Here is a 17,671-nt window from a genome sequence, read left to right as displayed (position 1 = left end):
GAGGGACTTTGGTGACCTGTTGGTTTACACTGGAGCCCTGCTGGTGCTGATGTCTCTTGGTGGCTGGGTGATGTGGTACAGTGGCAACATCGAAGGTCTGGCGGCGAGCAAAGAGATGGGTCACATCGGCAACGCGGTGGACCGCATCGCTCGAACCCTCAGTCGCAAAATGCGCACCCATCGCAGCCATCAGAGTCCCTGAAGTGGGTTGGTGAAAATCCTCTGCAAGCTGCCTAGGTAAATTTACGTGTATACTTTATTGTCTATTTTTTAACTATAAAGTTAATAGCTGAATGAAAATGTTAAGGGTTACTAGCAGGCACAATTGGCAGTGCCTGCAGCAAACAATAATTGGCCACCATGTCTGCTGGGTGGGATGACTGTACTATAAGTGGTTGGGGTCTTCAAACGTTGTGTAAGAACCCTGGTTAGCAAATAGAGACACCTGTGCAGAAAGCATGGGCAAAAGAAGGGGTCCGCTAAGGACTGTGCACGGGTCGGAGGAGGCGTGAGCAGAAATATACCCTCCTCCAATGCAATCAGGGATACAGTTCTTTTTTTAAGTGGCTTTTTTGTATGTAACAATGTGTTTTATCTTTTTATTCCAGGTTTTATGACTCACGAAGTGTGAACCTTGCGATTGCATCCTACAATTAGACATCTATGCCTTAATGCATTTTTATGAAATTTATGTAATACAACTGTTACGCTTGACTGTTACATAGTACAGGGACTAAATAAATATATTCCATGTATTTGTATTTAAAAAATATTGGCATGCACTGACATACATTTTGTAATATTTTATATAAAATTTATATATACATTTTTATATGTGTGGCAGTGCCTTGTCTAGGTATGGCCGTGTATTGTTTAGACCATTTTGTATTTCTGAGCAGTTTTGAGCCAATATTATAGAAATCCTGTTTTCAGCTTTTTACATTTCATATCAGCGATGCACTCAGATGCCAGTTATTGGCCGTTTACCTTGCACTGAACTTACTGACCATTTCATCAAGTGTGCAGTGACTGCATACACCGATGAGCCATAACATTAAAACCACCTCCTTGTTTCTACACTCACTGCCCATGTTATCAGCTCCACTTACCATATAAGAGCACTTTGTAGCTCTACAATTACTGACTGTAGTGAAACTGTTTCTCTACATACATTTTGAGCCTGCTTTCACTCTGTTCTTCAATGGTCAGGACCACCACAGGACCACCACAGAGCAGGTATTATTTAGGTGGTGGATCATTCTCAGCACTGCACTGACACTGACATAGTGGTGGTGTGTTAGTGTGTGTTGTGCTAGTGTGTGTTGTGCTGGTATGAGTGGATAAGACAGCAATGTCCACTCACTGTCCACTTTATTAGACACTCCTACCTAGTTGGTCCACCTTGTAGATGTAAAGTCAGAGACCAATGCTCATCTATTGCTGCTGTTTGAGTTGGTCTTCTAGACCTTCATCAGTGGTCACAGGATGCTTTTGGCTGGATGTTTTTGGTTGGTGGACTATTCTCAGTCCAGCAGTGACAGTGAGGTGTTTAAAAACTCCAGCAGCGCTGCTGTGTCTGATCCACTCATACCAGCATAACACACACTAACACACCACCACCATGTCAGTGTTACTGCAGTGCTGAGAATGATCCACCACCCAAATAATACCTGCTCTGTAGTGGTCCTGGGAGAGTCCTGACCATTGAAGAACAGCATAAAAGGAGGCTAACAAAGCATGCAGAGAAACAGATGGACTACAGTCAGTAATTGTAGAACTACAATTGTAGTGTTTCTATATGGTAAGTGGAGCTGATAAAATGGACAATGTGTGTAGAAACAAGGAGGTGGTTTTAATGTTATGGCTGATCGGTGTATAAATCCACTCATTATTAAGATCATGTGTTTCAGCCACACCCCTTTCTAAGAACTGTATACCATTTGATTATAGAAAACAAATAATAGGCTTCCAATTCTGTAGCAACATTTATTGGAGGGCCCTTTCTTGTCTTCTCCAATATGATTGTGCTTCTATAAAGACCTGCACAGAACAACCATTTCTTCCCTGCGCATTTCCCGCACATAGCCCTGATTTCAAGACATACTGGAATGAGATTAATTGGAATGTTGATTGTGAGCTAGGCATTCTTATCCAACATTATTGCCTACAGTACAAATAGATAAAGTAGGTAAAAATTGCCGTGTGTGTGTAAATGCTTTATGGACTGGAATGCTGCCTGGTGTATTTTCACAGCCTGTTACATTTCTAGGTGTACCTAATAAACTGGCAATCGAGTGCATAATATGCAGTATTTGGTCTTTTTATGTAGTCTATTTCATTAATTTGATTAATTAGCAATGTGAACAATGACGATATGCATAAGCATTTGTAAACTGATGCCTGAAACTGAAGTCAATATGCAGCATCATATAGAGATACTGTATGTCATTAGTATTATTGTGCTGTATGTACATCTATCTTTGTTACTTAAGTTCTGGTACTGGTATGTTAATTTTTATTAAATAATATATTTCTTAAAATATGTGTCTCTGTGTTTCAGTGGTTTGGTTCTTTCCATCTACATTTTTAATATTAACACTGTGAATATTGTCACTGTGAAAAACTTCTGTTTACACCTCTTCTAGCCTAACTCCTTACAGATAGCTTTATTTAAATATATACAAATAAAAGGTATTTTATTACAAATTCAAGTCTTTAATCTAGACAAATCATTGCTGCGTTTAAATTTTATTAAAAAAATGAAAAATTACTGTTTCATTTACAATTTGTTTCACTTAATGCCAAAGTTGTACTAAATAATTTTGACTATTCAATGTATTCAATTCAAAAGAGTACAGGTGCTAGACTGGCCTGTCTGCACCTCTGACCTGTATCTGCTTCAAAATGTGTGGCGCATTATGAAACATATGAGAACAAAGAACCTGGATTGTTGAGCAGCTGAAGTGTTATATTAAGACTGGAGGACGAAGAACTTTCACAACTACAACAATTGGTGTCCTCAGTTACCAAATAATTACAGTCCATAGTTTGGTGACTGTGCTAAACATACACCTGCCCCAACTTTTTTTGAAACGGCCATCAAATTTAGCTTGGTGGGTAGCACTGTTGCATCACAGCAAGAACATCCTGGGATCAGTTTTCAGGTGGAGTGGTACTGGTCCTTTCTGTGTGGAGTTTGTATGTTCTGCACGTGTCTGCTTGGATTCACCTAACTTACATGTTTTTGGACTGTAGGAAGAAACCAGAGTTCAAGCTCCATTGGAGATACAAAATCACCTGTGATGGTGTTTGGCATTAAACTTGCACTGATGAATCTTGGGCGGCACGGTGGCTCACATCAAGAAGGTCCTGGGTTCGATCCCCAGCCGGGGCGAACCCAAACTCTTTTCTGTGCGGAGTTTGCATGTTCTCCCCGTGTCTGCGTGGGTTTCCTCCCACAGTCCAAAAACATGCAGTTAAGTTAATTGGAGACACTGGATTGACCTATAGGTGAATGGGTGTGTATGTGTGTGTGTGTGTGTCTGCCCTGTGATGGACTGGCGCCCCGTCCAGGGTGTTACTGTGTGCCTTGCGCCCATTGAAATGCTGGGATAGACTCCAGCACACACAGACCCCACCACCACGCGACCCTAATTGGATAACCGGTTAAGAAAGTGAGTGACATGAATGTCCTGTCATGAATGTAACCAAAGTGTAAAACATGACATTAAAATCCTAACAAACTAACCAACGTTTTTAATAAAATATCGGTTTTTAACCAACACTTTTGTGAGTTTTCAGTCCACCTAGTAGCACTTGTGGTACAACGTATAGTTTCAGAACAACGTCTTTAAATCAATCTGTACAGCCAACAGCGCCATCTTGAGTCGCAGGATTCGGCGGTAACAGAATTCAACGTAACGTGAGAGCGTATAGTGCTCAATAAGTGCGGTCTTATTTTTTCTCTACAATTGAATTGTAAAAGAGGAGAAAAATATTTTAGGGCTTTACAGAAAATACGGATTAATTTACACAACTCTGTTATAAATACTCCAGTTTAACTGTGTGATATAGCAACTACAACAACAAACTCCCGGATCCTCGCTCAGAGCGGTGAGTCTGTTTTGCTAGTTTAGCAAATAAGTAAACTTCTGAAGTAAATGGTGAAAACTCGATTAAAATTCATTCACAAGATAAATTAAGTGTCATTAAGAATATTTAAACAGTTTATAAGCTTGTTTTATTAAGCAGAACGCGTGTTTGGGTTTTATTTGTTTGGTCAGTTTAAATAAATAAACGTTACTTTGATAACTGTTAGCAGTTGTGCTTGTTAGCTTAGCAAAACATGATGCAAAGTAAATGGAATACATTTTAACTTAGGAAAAATATGTATGAGACCTTTCAGAGCTATTATATCCTTCAGAGCTTTATAAGAACTGTTGGTTTTAATAGATTTGTTGTATTTGCACGCACATTTAATAATATATAGTGTTTGCTGCATGAACACTATCAGAAACCTGTTCTTTTATATTACTAAATGATCCATTATTTAGTCCAAAAAAAGTGTTAATGTGTGTCAAATATACAATAATATAAGATGTTAATGTGATGGGTGTTTTGTAATGTTATATACTGTAACTGTGTGGCATGGCTTGGAAATGTCTTTCTAATGATAATTAAATAGCTGGTGACTTCTCCAAATCCAGATCAAATGGATCTGGTTGACAAACTACATCACCATGGGATAAAAGATGCTTGGCATTGTGAAAATTTGTGATCCCATGTGATTAAAGGTGTAGATTTAGGAACAGAGGTAGACACCCATCTTCCAGCAGCTTCTAATATACACTGATCAGCCATAACATTAAAACCTCCTTGTTTCTACACTCATTGTCCATTTTATCAGCTCCACTTACCATATAGAAGCAATTTGTAGTCCATCTATTTCTCTACATACTTTTTTAGCCTGCTCTCACCCTGTTCTTCAATGGTCAGGACCCACACAGGACCACCACAGAGCAGGTATTACTTGGGTGGTGGGTCATTCTCTGCACTGCACTGACACTGACATGGTGGTGGTGTGTTAGTGTGTGTTGTGCTGGTATGAGTGAATCAGACACAGCAATGCTGATGGAGTTTTTTCTAATAACGTGTTCACTTACTGTCCACTCTATTAGACACTCCTACCTAGTTGGTCCACCTTGTAGACGTAAAGTCGGAGACGATCGCTCATCTATTGCTGCTGTTTGAGTTGGTCATCTTCTAGACCTTCATCAGTGGTCACAGGACGCTGCCCACAGGGCGCTGTTGGCTGGATATTTTTGGTTGGTGGACTATTCTCAGTCCAGCAGGTACAGTGAGGTGTTTAAAAACTCCCATCAGCATTGCTGTGTCTGATTCACTCATACCAGCACCATGCCAGTGTCACTGCAGTGCTGAGAATCATCCACAACATAAATAATACCTGCTCTGTGGTGGTCCTGACCTTTAAAGAACAGGGTGAAAGCAGGCTAAAAAGGTATGTAGAGAAACAGATGGACTACAGTCAGTAATAAGATAAGATAAGATAATCCTTTATTAGTCCCACAGTGGGGAAATTCACAGTGTTGCAGCAGCGAAGGGACAGTACAGCACTCAGTAAAAAAAATAGACAATAAAAAGTACAGTGTATAACATAATAATAATAAAAAGTCAAAAACTCTGAAAAAAACTAAATATTTACAAATAATTACAAACAATAATTGCACATGGGAAAAAAAATATTGCACATATTGCACATTGTACATTGTAATAATTACATGGGGAAGAAGTTGCACATTGTTATGAATAATGAATGATTTAGAGTGTGTGCGTGATCTGTCTGGAGCAGTGCTGGTTATACAGTCTAACAGCAGCAGGAAGGAAGGACCTGCGATACCGCTCCTTCCCACATTTGGGGTGAAGCAGCCTGTCACTGAAGGAGCTGCCCAGTGCTGCCAGAGTCTCATGCATGGGGTGGGAGTCGTTCTCCAGCATGGATGCCAGCTTGGCTAACATCCTTCTGTCTCCCACCACCTGCACTGGGTCCCCAGGACAGAGCCGGCCCTCTTAATAAGTTTGTCTAGTCTCTTCCTGTCCACTGTAGATATGCTGCTGCCCCAACATACCACTCCATAAAAGATGGCTGATGCCACCACTGTATCAAAAAAAGTCCTCAAGAGTTCCCCCCGCACTCCAAATGACCGCAGTCTCCTGAGTAGGTAGAGTCTGCTCTGACCTTTTTTATAAAGTGCGTTAGTGTTAACTGACCAGTCCAGTTTGTTGTTGAGGTGAACACCCAGGTACTTGTAAGAGTCCACTCTCTCAATGTCCATTCCCTGGATGTTTACCGGTGACAAGGTGGGTCTGCACCTGCGGAAATCCACCACCAGTTCTTTGGTCTTCCCCACGTTTAACTGGAGGTGGTTCTGCAGACACCAGTCCATGAAGTCCTGGATCAGTTCTCTGTACTCGCTGTCCTCGTCATTGTTTATAAGTCCGACAATCGCTGAGTCATCAGAGAACTTCTGGAGGTGACAGTCCGGTGATCTGTACATGAAGTCAGCCGTGTACAGGGTGAAGAGGAACGGTGCCAAGACCGTTCCCTGAGGGGCCCCTGTGCTGCTGACCACCATATCAGACACACAGTCCCGTGCCCTCACATACTGTGGTCGGTTGGTGAGGTAGTCCAGTATCCAGTTGGACAGGTGACTGTCCACTCCAACATGATCCAGTTTGTCCTTCAGGAGCCCCAGCCGTATGGTGTTAAAAGCACTGGAGAAATCGAAGAAGGTGATTCTCACAGTGCTCCCAGGTTTCTCCAGGTGCGAAAGAGCTCCGTGTAGCAGATAGATGATGGCATCATCCACCCCGACGCCAGGTTGGTAAGCAAACTGAAGAGGGTCCATGGATGGGCTCACCAGAGGGCGGAGGTGGGTAAGGACCAGCCTCTCCAGTGATTTCATCAAATGTGAAGTCAGTGCCACCGGTCTGTAGCTGTTTAGGTCCTTTGGGTGCTGTGTTTTCGGCACAGGTACCACACAAGATGTTTTCCACAGCTGTGGTACTCTTCCCAGCTTCAGACTCAAGTTGAACATGTGCTCAACTACCCCGCACAGCTGATCTGCACAGGACTTGAGGAGCCTGGCACTGATGCCATCTGGACCCGCAGCTTTCTTCACCTTGATTTTCTTCAGCTCATTCCTCACCTGGGCTGTTGTGAAGGACAGATTGGAGCATGGGGGCTGGGTGTTGGAGTGCATGAATGGAAAGTTAAAGTTGCCAGCAGATGAACCAGTGGGAGGTGGTTGTGATAAGGGCGTGAGTGTGAGAGACGATGGGGGAGGGTAGCCAGTTGGTGGTGCCACAGAAGGGGGATTCAGCCATAATGTCTGTGTAGGGGGAGGGACAGGTGAGTGATCAAATCTATTGAAGAACAAATTGAGTTCTATTGGAGAACTACAAGGTGCTTTTATATGGTAAGTGGAGATGATAAAATGGACAATGAGTGTAGAAACAAGGAGGTGGTTTTAATGTTATGCCTGATCGGTATATATATACATACATTTGTTTGTTAATTTTAATGGTGTGTTTAAACACAGGAGCTAATAAGAAGCAGGGCCACTTTGTCTCCAGATAAGCTTCTTGCTTTTTTTTTTTTTTTTTTTTTAGAATGCTCTCATACAATTAATGAAAATCTCCAGTGTCTTTTGGTCAGACCTTCTTTTACAGCTGATACAAGCTGGTAATTGATGATCATCCTAATAAAACATCTGTCAACTAAAACTGTTAAACCAGTGTGTTGATCAGTTGAAGTGTCTAAGAGGATGGAGGCAAATTGACGTTCTAGAAGAATGACAGACTGTCTGTTTACATTTTGTTAGCAGGAGGATCCATGTTTCGCTGCAATCATGACTGATACACAAAGAAGTGTCGGAAATGCAACAGGTATGACCTAGCAAATGTTTTTGATCCATTACTGTAGAGTGTCTTGTGAACTGTTCTTGCAACTATGCATCATTCTCATTACACAGCAACTGTGCAGATGGTCTCAAGTCAGGGATGTTATACAGTATAGTAAAAGCCTACTTGTCTACTTGCTTTTAAATGTGATTTCATTGCAAATGTAATACATGAACAAATATAATGCATACATTTCAGGTTTTGCTAGACAAGTCCATGTTAAAATATTCTGTGTAATAAAATTGGGTTTGACCCAATAACCACAACGAAATAGGCATTTGTCTTAAAATTAATGAGAAATTTGCTATGTCCCAGTTAACACCAAATGTTTACAGTACCAGTACAATACCAATAGTGGTGCGCAAACTTGATGTAATACATAATGTTTTACATATAATTTAATGTTTTGATTAAAATCTCCTGCTTGCATTAAGGAGGTTTTAGTGCTGATCCTATTTTTAGTGGTTACGGCTTCAAAACCACCAGACAAACAAAGAGTGGACATATACAGGGGTTGGACAAAATAACTGAAACACCTGTCATTTTAGTGTGGGAGGTTTCATGGCTAAATTGGACCAGTCTGGTGGCCAATCTTCATTAATTGCACATTGCACCAGTAAGAGCAGAGTGTGAAGGTTCAATTAGCAGGGTAAGAGCACAGTTTTGCTCAAAATATTGCAATGCACACAACATTATGGGTGACATACCAGAGTTCAAAAGAGGACAAATTGTTGGTGCACGTCTTGCTGGCGCATCTGTGACCAAGACAGCAAGTCTTTGTGATGTATCAAGAGCCACGGTATCCAGGGTAATGTCAGCATACCACCAAGAAGGACAAACCACATCCAACAGGATTAACTGTGGACGCAAGAGGAAGCTGTCTGAAAGGGATGTTCGGGTGCTAACCCGGATTGTATCCAAAAAACATAAAACCACGGCTGCCCAAATCACGGCAGAATTAAATGTGCACCTCAACTCTCCCGTTTCCACCAGAACTGTCCGTCGGGAGCTCCACAGGGTCAATATACACGGCCGGGCTGCTATAGCCAAACCTTTGGTCACTCGTGCCAATGCCAAACGTCGGTTTCAATGGTGCAAGGAGCGCAAATCTTGGGCTGTGGACAATGTGAAACATGTATTGTTCTCTGATGAGTCCACCTTTACTGTTTTCCCCACATCCGGGAGAGTTACGGTGTGGAGAAGCCCCAAAGAAGCGTACCACCCAGACTGTTGCATGCCCAGAGTGAAGCATGGGGGTGGATCAGTGATGGTTTGGGCTGCCATATCATGGCATTCCCTTGGCCCAATACTTGTGCTAGATGGGCGCGTCACTGCCAAGGACTACCGAACCATTCTGGAGGACCATGTGCATCCAATGGCGGTGCCGTGTATCAGGATGACAATGCACCAATACACACAGCAAGACTGGTGAAAGATTGGTTTGATGAACATGAAAGTGAAGTTGAACATCTCCCATGGCCTGCACAGTCACCAGATCTAAATATTATTGAGCCATTTTGGGGTGTTTTGGAGAAGCGAGTCAGGAAACGTTTTCCTCCACCAGCATCACGTAGTGACCTGGCCACTATCCTGCAAGAAGAATGGCTTAAAATCCCTCTGACCACTGTGCAGGACTTGTATATGTCATTTCCAAGACGAATTGACGCTGTATTGGCCGCAAAAGGAGGCCCTACACCATACTAATAAATTATTGTGGTCTAAAACCAGGTATTTCAGTTATTTTGTCCAACCCCTGTAAGTGCTGCTTTGGACTACAATTTTGAATTGCTGGGATAGGGTCTTGGCTGCTTGATAGTTTTACTTATTGATCAGTCACATTAGAAATACAAGACCTGACGCCCAGGTGGTGCAGCAAGTTATTGCAACTGTTAGCACACCAGGTGCAATATCTCGCTGCATATACAAAGAAGAAGAAAAAGAAATACAAGGCATATGCCCTGAAGTGATGTTAATCCATGCGTTGGTCGGACGCAGTCACAGCAATCCATATTGCCTATATAGGCAATTTTTTGGATCTGTTTTAGTATGCCATGGGAGCATAACTTATGATCCGGAGAGCTAGAATTTGGCAGGCTGTTGTAATTCTGTTGCTAGAAGCCAATTTAAACCAGGTTTCAAACTTGCTCAAAACAGTTTAAAAGATTTCTCTGCTCTTATCGCACCTGATTTACCTCAGGAAGGATTTGAAATTCACCTCATGAACCGGATCCATTGTGTTGGAGCAGAAAAATCTTGAAGCTGTGCTCAGCACTAAACTTCCAAGATTGGAGACAAAGAATCGGGTGCATGTTCAATCGGGTAAAACACTTCAGACCTCCAGTACTGGTCAACCCTGCATTTAACCCTTTCCTATGTCAAAAGAATAGATACAAATGGCCCCCTCTGCATAAAATTCATGTATGCATAAAGCAACAGCAAGAATTTTCATTTGTGTGGTAGAGAACAGCTGGTTGTTTATTGTCTTACTTTAATTTTATATCCTTAAAACCAAGGTAGAACAATGTAACGCTGAATCATTTTATTGAGTACTACACTGTTAATAATGTCATTTCTGAAGGGGGTGCAATGCATCTCTACTCTGGTTATGATGATCAGTATTGTTTTACATCAGTTTTTACTACCTATTTACTTATGAGGATTAAACATTATACCAATTCATGGTTTATTCAATTTTCCTCTCTTTCATCTGCCTTTTTAAAACAGATTTAAAAAACGAGGGCAGCTATGAAATCTCTATTCCATTTGAAGACAATAATACAGACCCGGCTGGTTTCTACAACCAGACTGACCATGAGTTTGATGGTAAAGTATTTAATTCTTTAAGTACTGTTGCCAAATTAAGTTCTGTTAGTGCTCATGTGCTTGTTCATATTTCTTTTTAATTGACAAGTTGTACTTTGTTGTCTAATTAAATAATAATAATAATGACACACTATTCCGTTACTGCTACTACAGCTTTTGCCAGACCAGTCTCAGCCCCCTTGATATTGATATACTAATACATTCATGCTTTTTTCACGTTTAACAGAAACTACTTCCCAGACTTCCTACAATCCATATCTACTGATTTCCAACCTTCGTGCCCAGCTACAGATCTCTTTGGAAAAGAACTCATGGCTACAGAAGCGCATTGAGGATCTAGAAGAGGAAAGGGATTTTTTGCGCTGCCAGCTGGACCGGTTTATCTTCACCACTAAGAGTCAAGAGAGGAATGGTAAGGGATTGGAAGTGAACTAGACCAACGGTTCCCAAACATTTCTCATAGTGTCTGTGTTTTTGTTTAGAAATTGTCACCCACTCTTGTACGCTCCTATTTCGGAGATATATTTGGGCCATTTTGCTTGCACAGCATGTTTAAAATCTGCCTACAGATAATCAGTATTGTTAATGTTGGAGTTTAAGGTGTGTTTTGCACCTTATGTGTTATGTTGTAGAAGCTACTTTTGCTTTAGTTTCTAGCCTGAATTTGCTTGTATGTAGAAAAGGGGTTCTTACGGGCAGCTTGATGAGAACACACCAACATTGGTTTAAGAAGTCATGCACTAGGGACATAAGTGACAATTTAATTCAAATATCCTTTTAAAGCAATGCTACTTTTATTTATCCTAGATCTTCCATCTGAAGTTGCACAAAAACAGACTCCACAGAAGAACCCTTGCAGACCGTCTACTCCACCTCCGACACCCATGGTGACACGCTCTGGACAGATTCCCACACGCAGACCAAAGCTAAAGCATAGAAAACGCAAAAACAGTTGTGTTCAAGGTTAGTTGCATACTTACTATTTCAAAATTAAGTCTTTAGGTTTTTGTTTAGGGTATTCAAAATAGCCAGCTGCATTCTCAAAGTTGGGTTTGGTGCTCTTACTGTTACCTTTAACAAGACATCAGCCACCTGTGTCCACTTTTCCACATGATCTCAGAGAAAACAAAATTCATTGAGCCAATTGACCTCCTTTCACTGCTTCAGCATCCAGCTCTGATGCACTTGTGCCTATTGTAGGTGCTTTTGATAGTCAACAGTAGTTTGCGTAGACACAAACTGTCCTGCAACTATGCAGCCCCATACGCAGAAGTGTTGAATGCAGTGTGTGTTATGACGCATTCACCTCCTCTCCAGTGTTAAAATGATCTGCAATTTTAGGCACACTCTATCGTCTGTCGGTCCGTACCTATGCCATAGTCTTCCGACATCAATGAGTCTTGGCTGTCCAACAACCCTTGTCCTTTCTACCTCCACTGTTGGTGGGTACTGCGAGCGCTCACTGCCATGATGATTTTACACTAAAAATCACTCAGGTCTTTATGGCTGCCCATATCCGCTGTGTTCAACATGTGAACTAATAGTAACTACCATCAGCACATCATTTAATATATTCCTGACCAGTTTTGGGGGGTTGGTCCTAATGTTTTGGCTCATTACTGTATTTAATTTGCTATTTGCGATTACTTTAATTGGGCGGCACGGTGGCTAAGTGGGTAGCACTGTCGCCTCACAGCAAGAAGGTCCTGGGTTCGATCCCCAGGTGGGGCAGTCCGGGTCCTTTCTGTGTGGAGTTTGCATGTTCTCCCCGTGTCTGCATGGGTTTCCTCCCACAGTTCAAAGACGTGCAAGTGAGGTGAATTGGAGACACTAAATTGTCCATGACTCCATGATTGTCGATATAACCTTGTGAACTGATGAAACATGTGTGATGAGTATCATGTCTGTCATGATAGTAACCAAAAAGTGTAAAACATGACATTTTGTTAATAAGGTTACTTGGGTTAATACTGTATTTGTCATTATCAAACAGTGGTGTAAAACATTAGAAGAATAAAGAAGAAACATTAACGACAACTATTATTACTTGCACTGCGTAAAAACGTCTAAATTGCCTTTGTTCAGATGAGGAGGACGACGATGATGACATCATGGCGGAAGAAGAATATCTGGAGGAGGACGGTTACCTAGAAGAGGAGGAAATTGTTTCGGGTGGTGACGACTCCGACAATAAAAGCAGCAAAAGAAGCAGATCGAAAAGCAAGTCCAACGGCGGCCAGATGAGAGTCAAAAGGACTCGGGTTTTTCGCATTGCACGCGGAATGGAGAGACAGAGAGGTGAGAAGGGGGCACAGCACACAGTGAGAATTCTCAGCACTGCAGTGACACTGACATGGTGGTGGTGTGTTAGTGTGTGTTGTGCTGTTATGAGCGCTGCTGGAGTTTTTAAACACCTTACTGTCACTGCTGGACTGAGAATAGTCCACCAACCAAAAATATCCAGCCAACAGCGCCCCATGGGCTGCGTCCTGTGACCACTGATGAAGGTCTAGAAGATGACCAGCTCAAACAGCAGCAATAGATGAGCGATCGTCTCTGACTTTACATCTACAAGGTGGACCAACTAGGTAGGAGTGTCTAATAGAGTGGACAGTGAGTGGACACGGTATTTAAAAACTCCAGCAGTGCTGCTGTGTCTGATCCACTCATACCAGCACAACACACACTAACACACCACCACCATGTCATTGTCACTGCAGTGCTGAGAACGATCCACCACCTAAATAATACCTGCTCTGTAGTGGTCCTATGAGGGTCCTGACCATTGAAGAACAGCATGAAAGCTAAAAAAAAGTAGAGAAATAGATGGACTGCAGTCAGTAATTGTAGAACTACAAAGTGCTTCTTATGGTAAGTGGAGCTGATAAAATGGACAGTGAGTGTAAAAACAAGGAGGTGGTTTTAATGTTATGGCTGATCAGTGTATGTGTGTAGTAAAAGTAAAAAGTGAAAGTAAAACCTTTAGCTAACAGCTATGTAAAATGTCTGTTTTTTTAGTAAAAGATCCCTCCGGAGTCCTCCTTCGCTACAAGAAGATTCTGGTGACCTACCAGAAGCTGAAGAGCATGTCCAGAGCCTTTCAGGTTCACGGGGTGGACCGTAACACAGTCGCTTCGACCACTCCCATAGCAGAGCTGCTCCTGGTGGCCCCCGAGAAAGTTTCCGAGGTTGGCGAGTTCGATTCCTCCAAGGAGAAGCTTTTAGACTATGCACGGCGTTGTTACAAGGCCCTGGACGAGGCCTCTCACGCCAAGGTACAGGCTTTGAAGAAGAACAACCTTTTACTGCCCATTTCCTACAGATTTAGGAACTGATCTACTTAAAATACAACAACTATTTCTTTAAAAATGCTGCAGTGAGTTATGGAAGGGGAGGCTTCAAGGTTGCTGATCTGATGTTGCCGAGTCTAAACAAGGAACTCTGGTCATAATGGGGTTTTTTTTTCTTTGTACCTCTGCTGTGGGTCTTGAGTGGTTTTGTCTTTGTTTTTTTGTAGTTTGAGTGTCTCTGATCAGGTCGGACAGCATAAAATAAATAAAACTAAGAAGATTAAGCAGCAATAATGTGAAATAAAAAGTAATTCAAGAAACAAAAGGAGAGCATGAATAAAATTTGTGCTTCAATTGTAAAGAAACAATCACTGTATGTAAAGGCAGGTTCTATTTTTGTACTGAAAAGCTTGCAATAATATACACTGATCAGCCACTCATTTTATCAGCTCCACTTACCATATAGAAGCACTTTGTAGTTCTACAATTACTGACTGTTGTTCCTTCTGTTTCTCTTCATGCTTTGTTGGCCCCCTTTCATGCTGTTCTTCAATGGTCAGGACCCATACAGGACCACTACAGAGCAGGTATTATTTAGGTGGTGGATCATTCTCAGCACTGCAGTAACACTGACATGGTGTTGTGCTGGTATGAGTGGATCAGACACAGCACCGCTGTGTCACTGCTGGACTGAGAATAGTCCACCAACCAAAAATATCCTGCCAACTGCGCCCCGTGGGCAGCGTCCTGTGACCACTGATGAAGATCTCAAAGATGACCAACTCAATCAGCAGCAATAGATGAGCGATCGTCTCTGACTTTACATCTACAAGGCGGACCAACTAGGTAGGAGTGGACAGTGAGTGGACACGGTATTTAAAAACTCCAGCAGCGCTGCTGTGTCTGATCCAAGTGTCACTGCAGTGCTGAGAATGATCCACCACCTAAATAATACCTGCTCTGTAGTGGTCCTGTGGGGGTCCTGACCATTGAAGAACAGCATGAAAGGGGGCTAACAAAGCATGCAGAGAAACAGATGGACTACAGTCAGTAATTGTAGAACTACAAAGTGCTTCTATATGGTAAGTGGAGCTGATAAAATGGACAGTGAGTGTAGAAACAATGTTAATGTAATGGCTGATCAGTGTGAATGTGTCAGAGAGCCTTTTAGGAAAGCCTAGGGCTTTTATGGTTTCTCAAGACAGTAGGAGGATGGAACTATCTATCAAACGAAAGGCAGTAGTAATTTAACTAAAACATTGTTTCTTGGATAAAAATGTAAAACAGAATGAACAATTACGTGTAAATCAAGGGTTAAAGCTTTTTCCTTATTTATATATTTTCTATAGAGAAGAAAACACTTATTTTTTTACTAGTATTACTAGCAATACATTCAGTTTTTGAAGAAAATTCTGTTTATTACAAGGTACACAGGACAGCGATTTTGGTGCTGCTTGATTATTGTTTCCAAAGTGTTTATATTTCTGCGTTGCCACCACTTGGCTGGGCACCATCTAGCAGGCATAATTGGCAGTGCCTGCAGCAGACACGGTTCTGCTAGGGCGGGATGACCGGACTATGTTGGTGGGGTTTTCATACGCTGTGTAAGGACCCTGATTAGCAGATAGAGAGGCTCTTGTGCAGAATGCATGGGCGAAAAAGGGTTCCGCTAAGGGCTGTGCGTGGGTCGGAGGAGGCGTGAGCAGGAGTATACCCACCTTGACTGCAGTCGGGGATCCCCCAGAAGCTGAAGACAAATTGACTACACTAAATTGGAAAAAAATGGGAGAAAATGCATAATTGATGTGAAATGCAGTGTCATGACCACCAGTATACATAGTTCAGCTCCTCTACCATTCAACACTGAATCTCAGACAGCATCCTTCTGTCAAACCATCGATACCAAAGCATGTACTACACTCGCAATAGTATTTCAACCCGAAAAAAAAACACTGCTGGTGGTTTTTTGCTTGTTTGTAGGATTTTTAACGTCATGTTTTACACTTTGGTTACATTCATGACAGGAACGGTGGTTACCCATTACACAAGGTTCATCAGTTCACAAGGTTATATCAAACTTAGTCATGGACAATTTTGTGTCTCCAATTTACCTCACTTGCATGTCTTTGGACTGTGGGAGGAAACCGGAGCTCCTGTAGGAAACCCACGTGGACACGGGGAGAACATGCAAACTCCACACAGAAAGGACCCGGACTGCCCCACCTGGGGATCAAACCCAGGACCTTCTTGTGAGGCGACAGTGCTACCCACTTAGCCACCGTGCCGCCCCTACTGGTGGTGATCTGGATACTATTTAATATGGCAGGATGCAATTTGGGACACGGTATGCCTCTTGAACACGCTTGTCCAGTAGTCGCAGTTAAATCCCCACTGAATCATTGTTTTCCAGGGTGGCTCAGTGAGTAGCACTGTCGCCTAACAGCAAGAAGATCCTGATTCGATTCCCAGGTAAAGCGGTCCGGGTCCTTTTTCTGTGGAGTTTGCATGTTCTCCCCATGTCTGTGTCCATGTCTCCCACAGTCCAAAGACGTGCAAGTGAGGAGAATTAGAGATACAAAATTGTCCATGACTGTGTTCGAAATTAAACTTGTGAACTGATGAATGTTGTGTAACCAGTAACTACCTGTTCTGTCGTGAATGTAACCAAAGTGTGTAAAACATGACGTTAAAATCCTAATAAATAAACAATATGGCAGGATGCAATTTGGGACACGGAATGTCTCTTGCCCACGCTTATCCATGGACCGACGTTTCAACAAGGTGCAAGTAGTCGCAGTTAAATCCAAACTGAATCACTCTTTACCATCCAATCAGAATGGGATTTATCCAAGCTACTTCCCTTTCCCCTCTGCTTATCACATTTACCTTTGTATTTTATGTGGATTGTTACAATCATGAGCATAAGATTCAACTGTGTTATCCTGAGTTGTACAATGAGGATTTAAAAGTATTGCATTTCTTTCTAGGATATGGGGGCGGCACGGTGGCTAAGTGAGTAGCACTGTCGCCTCACAGCAAGAAGGTCCTGGGTTCGATCCCCAGGTGGGACGGTCTGGGTCCTTTCTGTGTGGAATTGTGTGTGCATGTTCTCCCCGTCCCCGTGTCCGTGTGGGTTTCATCCGGGTGCTCCGGTTTCCTCCCACAGTCCAAAGACGTGCAAGAGAGGTGAATTGGAGATACTAAATTGACCATGACTGTGTTTGATATAAACTTGTGTAATGAGTGACTACTGTTCCTGTCATGAATGTAACCAAAGTGTAAAACATGATGTTAAGATCCTAATAAACAAACAAACAATTCTAGGATATGGTGTTAAAACAGCTGGCCGATTTATTCATCTGGACCTCACTGTAAAAGCTGATTAAGGACATGGCTTTTTTAAATTGTAAACGAAAACGATTTTGGTTGCTTGGTTGTTTTTTGTGCTAAGTATTAAAGTTCGGACACGGCCATCCCATATAAAAAAACCTTATATAATTATTTAAAGTGATGACAAAAGCTACTGTACCTCAATGTAGTTGTGCGGTTTCTTCAGGAGTGGAACAGGCTTACTCAGT

General features: G+C 42.1%; 1 protein-coding gene across 2 annotated transcripts; it reads left to right on the top strand.

The window, feature by feature from the left end:
- Positions 1–4,051: 4,051 nt before the first annotated feature.
- ccdc106b (coiled-coil domain containing 106b) lies at positions 4,052–14,405 on the top strand. Of its 2 annotated transcripts, XM_062990034.1 has the most exons (7): positions 4,052–4,113; positions 7,902–7,965; positions 10,705–10,803; positions 11,030–11,215; positions 11,611–11,766; positions 12,889–13,101; positions 13,822–14,405. In XM_062990034.1, exons 2-7 carry the CDS (start codon positions 7,929–7,931, stop codon positions 14,136–14,138), a joined length of 1,008 nt encoding a protein of 335 aa, XP_062846104.1. In that variant the 5' UTR covers positions 4,052–4,113; positions 7,902–7,928; the 3' UTR covers positions 14,139–14,405. The 2 variants fall into 2 exon arrangements, with proteins under 2 accessions (XP_062846104.1, XP_062846105.1); XM_062990035.1 differs by lacking the exon at positions 10,705–10,803.
- The last annotated feature ends 3,266 nt before the right edge of the window (positions 14,406–17,671 follow it).

Source organism: Trichomycterus rosablanca, chromosome 2 (assembly GCF_030014385.1).
Source record: "Trichomycterus rosablanca isolate fTriRos1 chromosome 2, fTriRos1.hap1, whole genome shotgun sequence".
In the NCBI taxonomy this organism is placed as follows: Eukaryota; Metazoa; Chordata; class Actinopteri; order Siluriformes; family Trichomycteridae; genus Trichomycterus; species Trichomycterus rosablanca.
The sequence above is the reverse complement of the archived record's forward strand: the minus strand, read 5'-3'. Positions and strand labels throughout refer to the sequence as shown.

Coding starts and splice junctions, on each gene's coding strand:
- ccdc106b (XM_062990034.1), top strand. CDS start 7,929: ATGACTGATACACAAAGAAGTGTCGGAAATGCAACAG. Junction 11,767..12,888: donor CAAAAACAGTTGTGTTCAAG/GTTAGTTGCATA, acceptor GCCTTTGTTCAG/ATGAGGAGGACGACGATGAT. Junction 13,102..13,821: donor CGGAATGGAGAGACAGAGAG/GTGAGAAGGGGG, acceptor CTGTTTTTTTAG/TAAAAGATCCCTCCGGAGTC.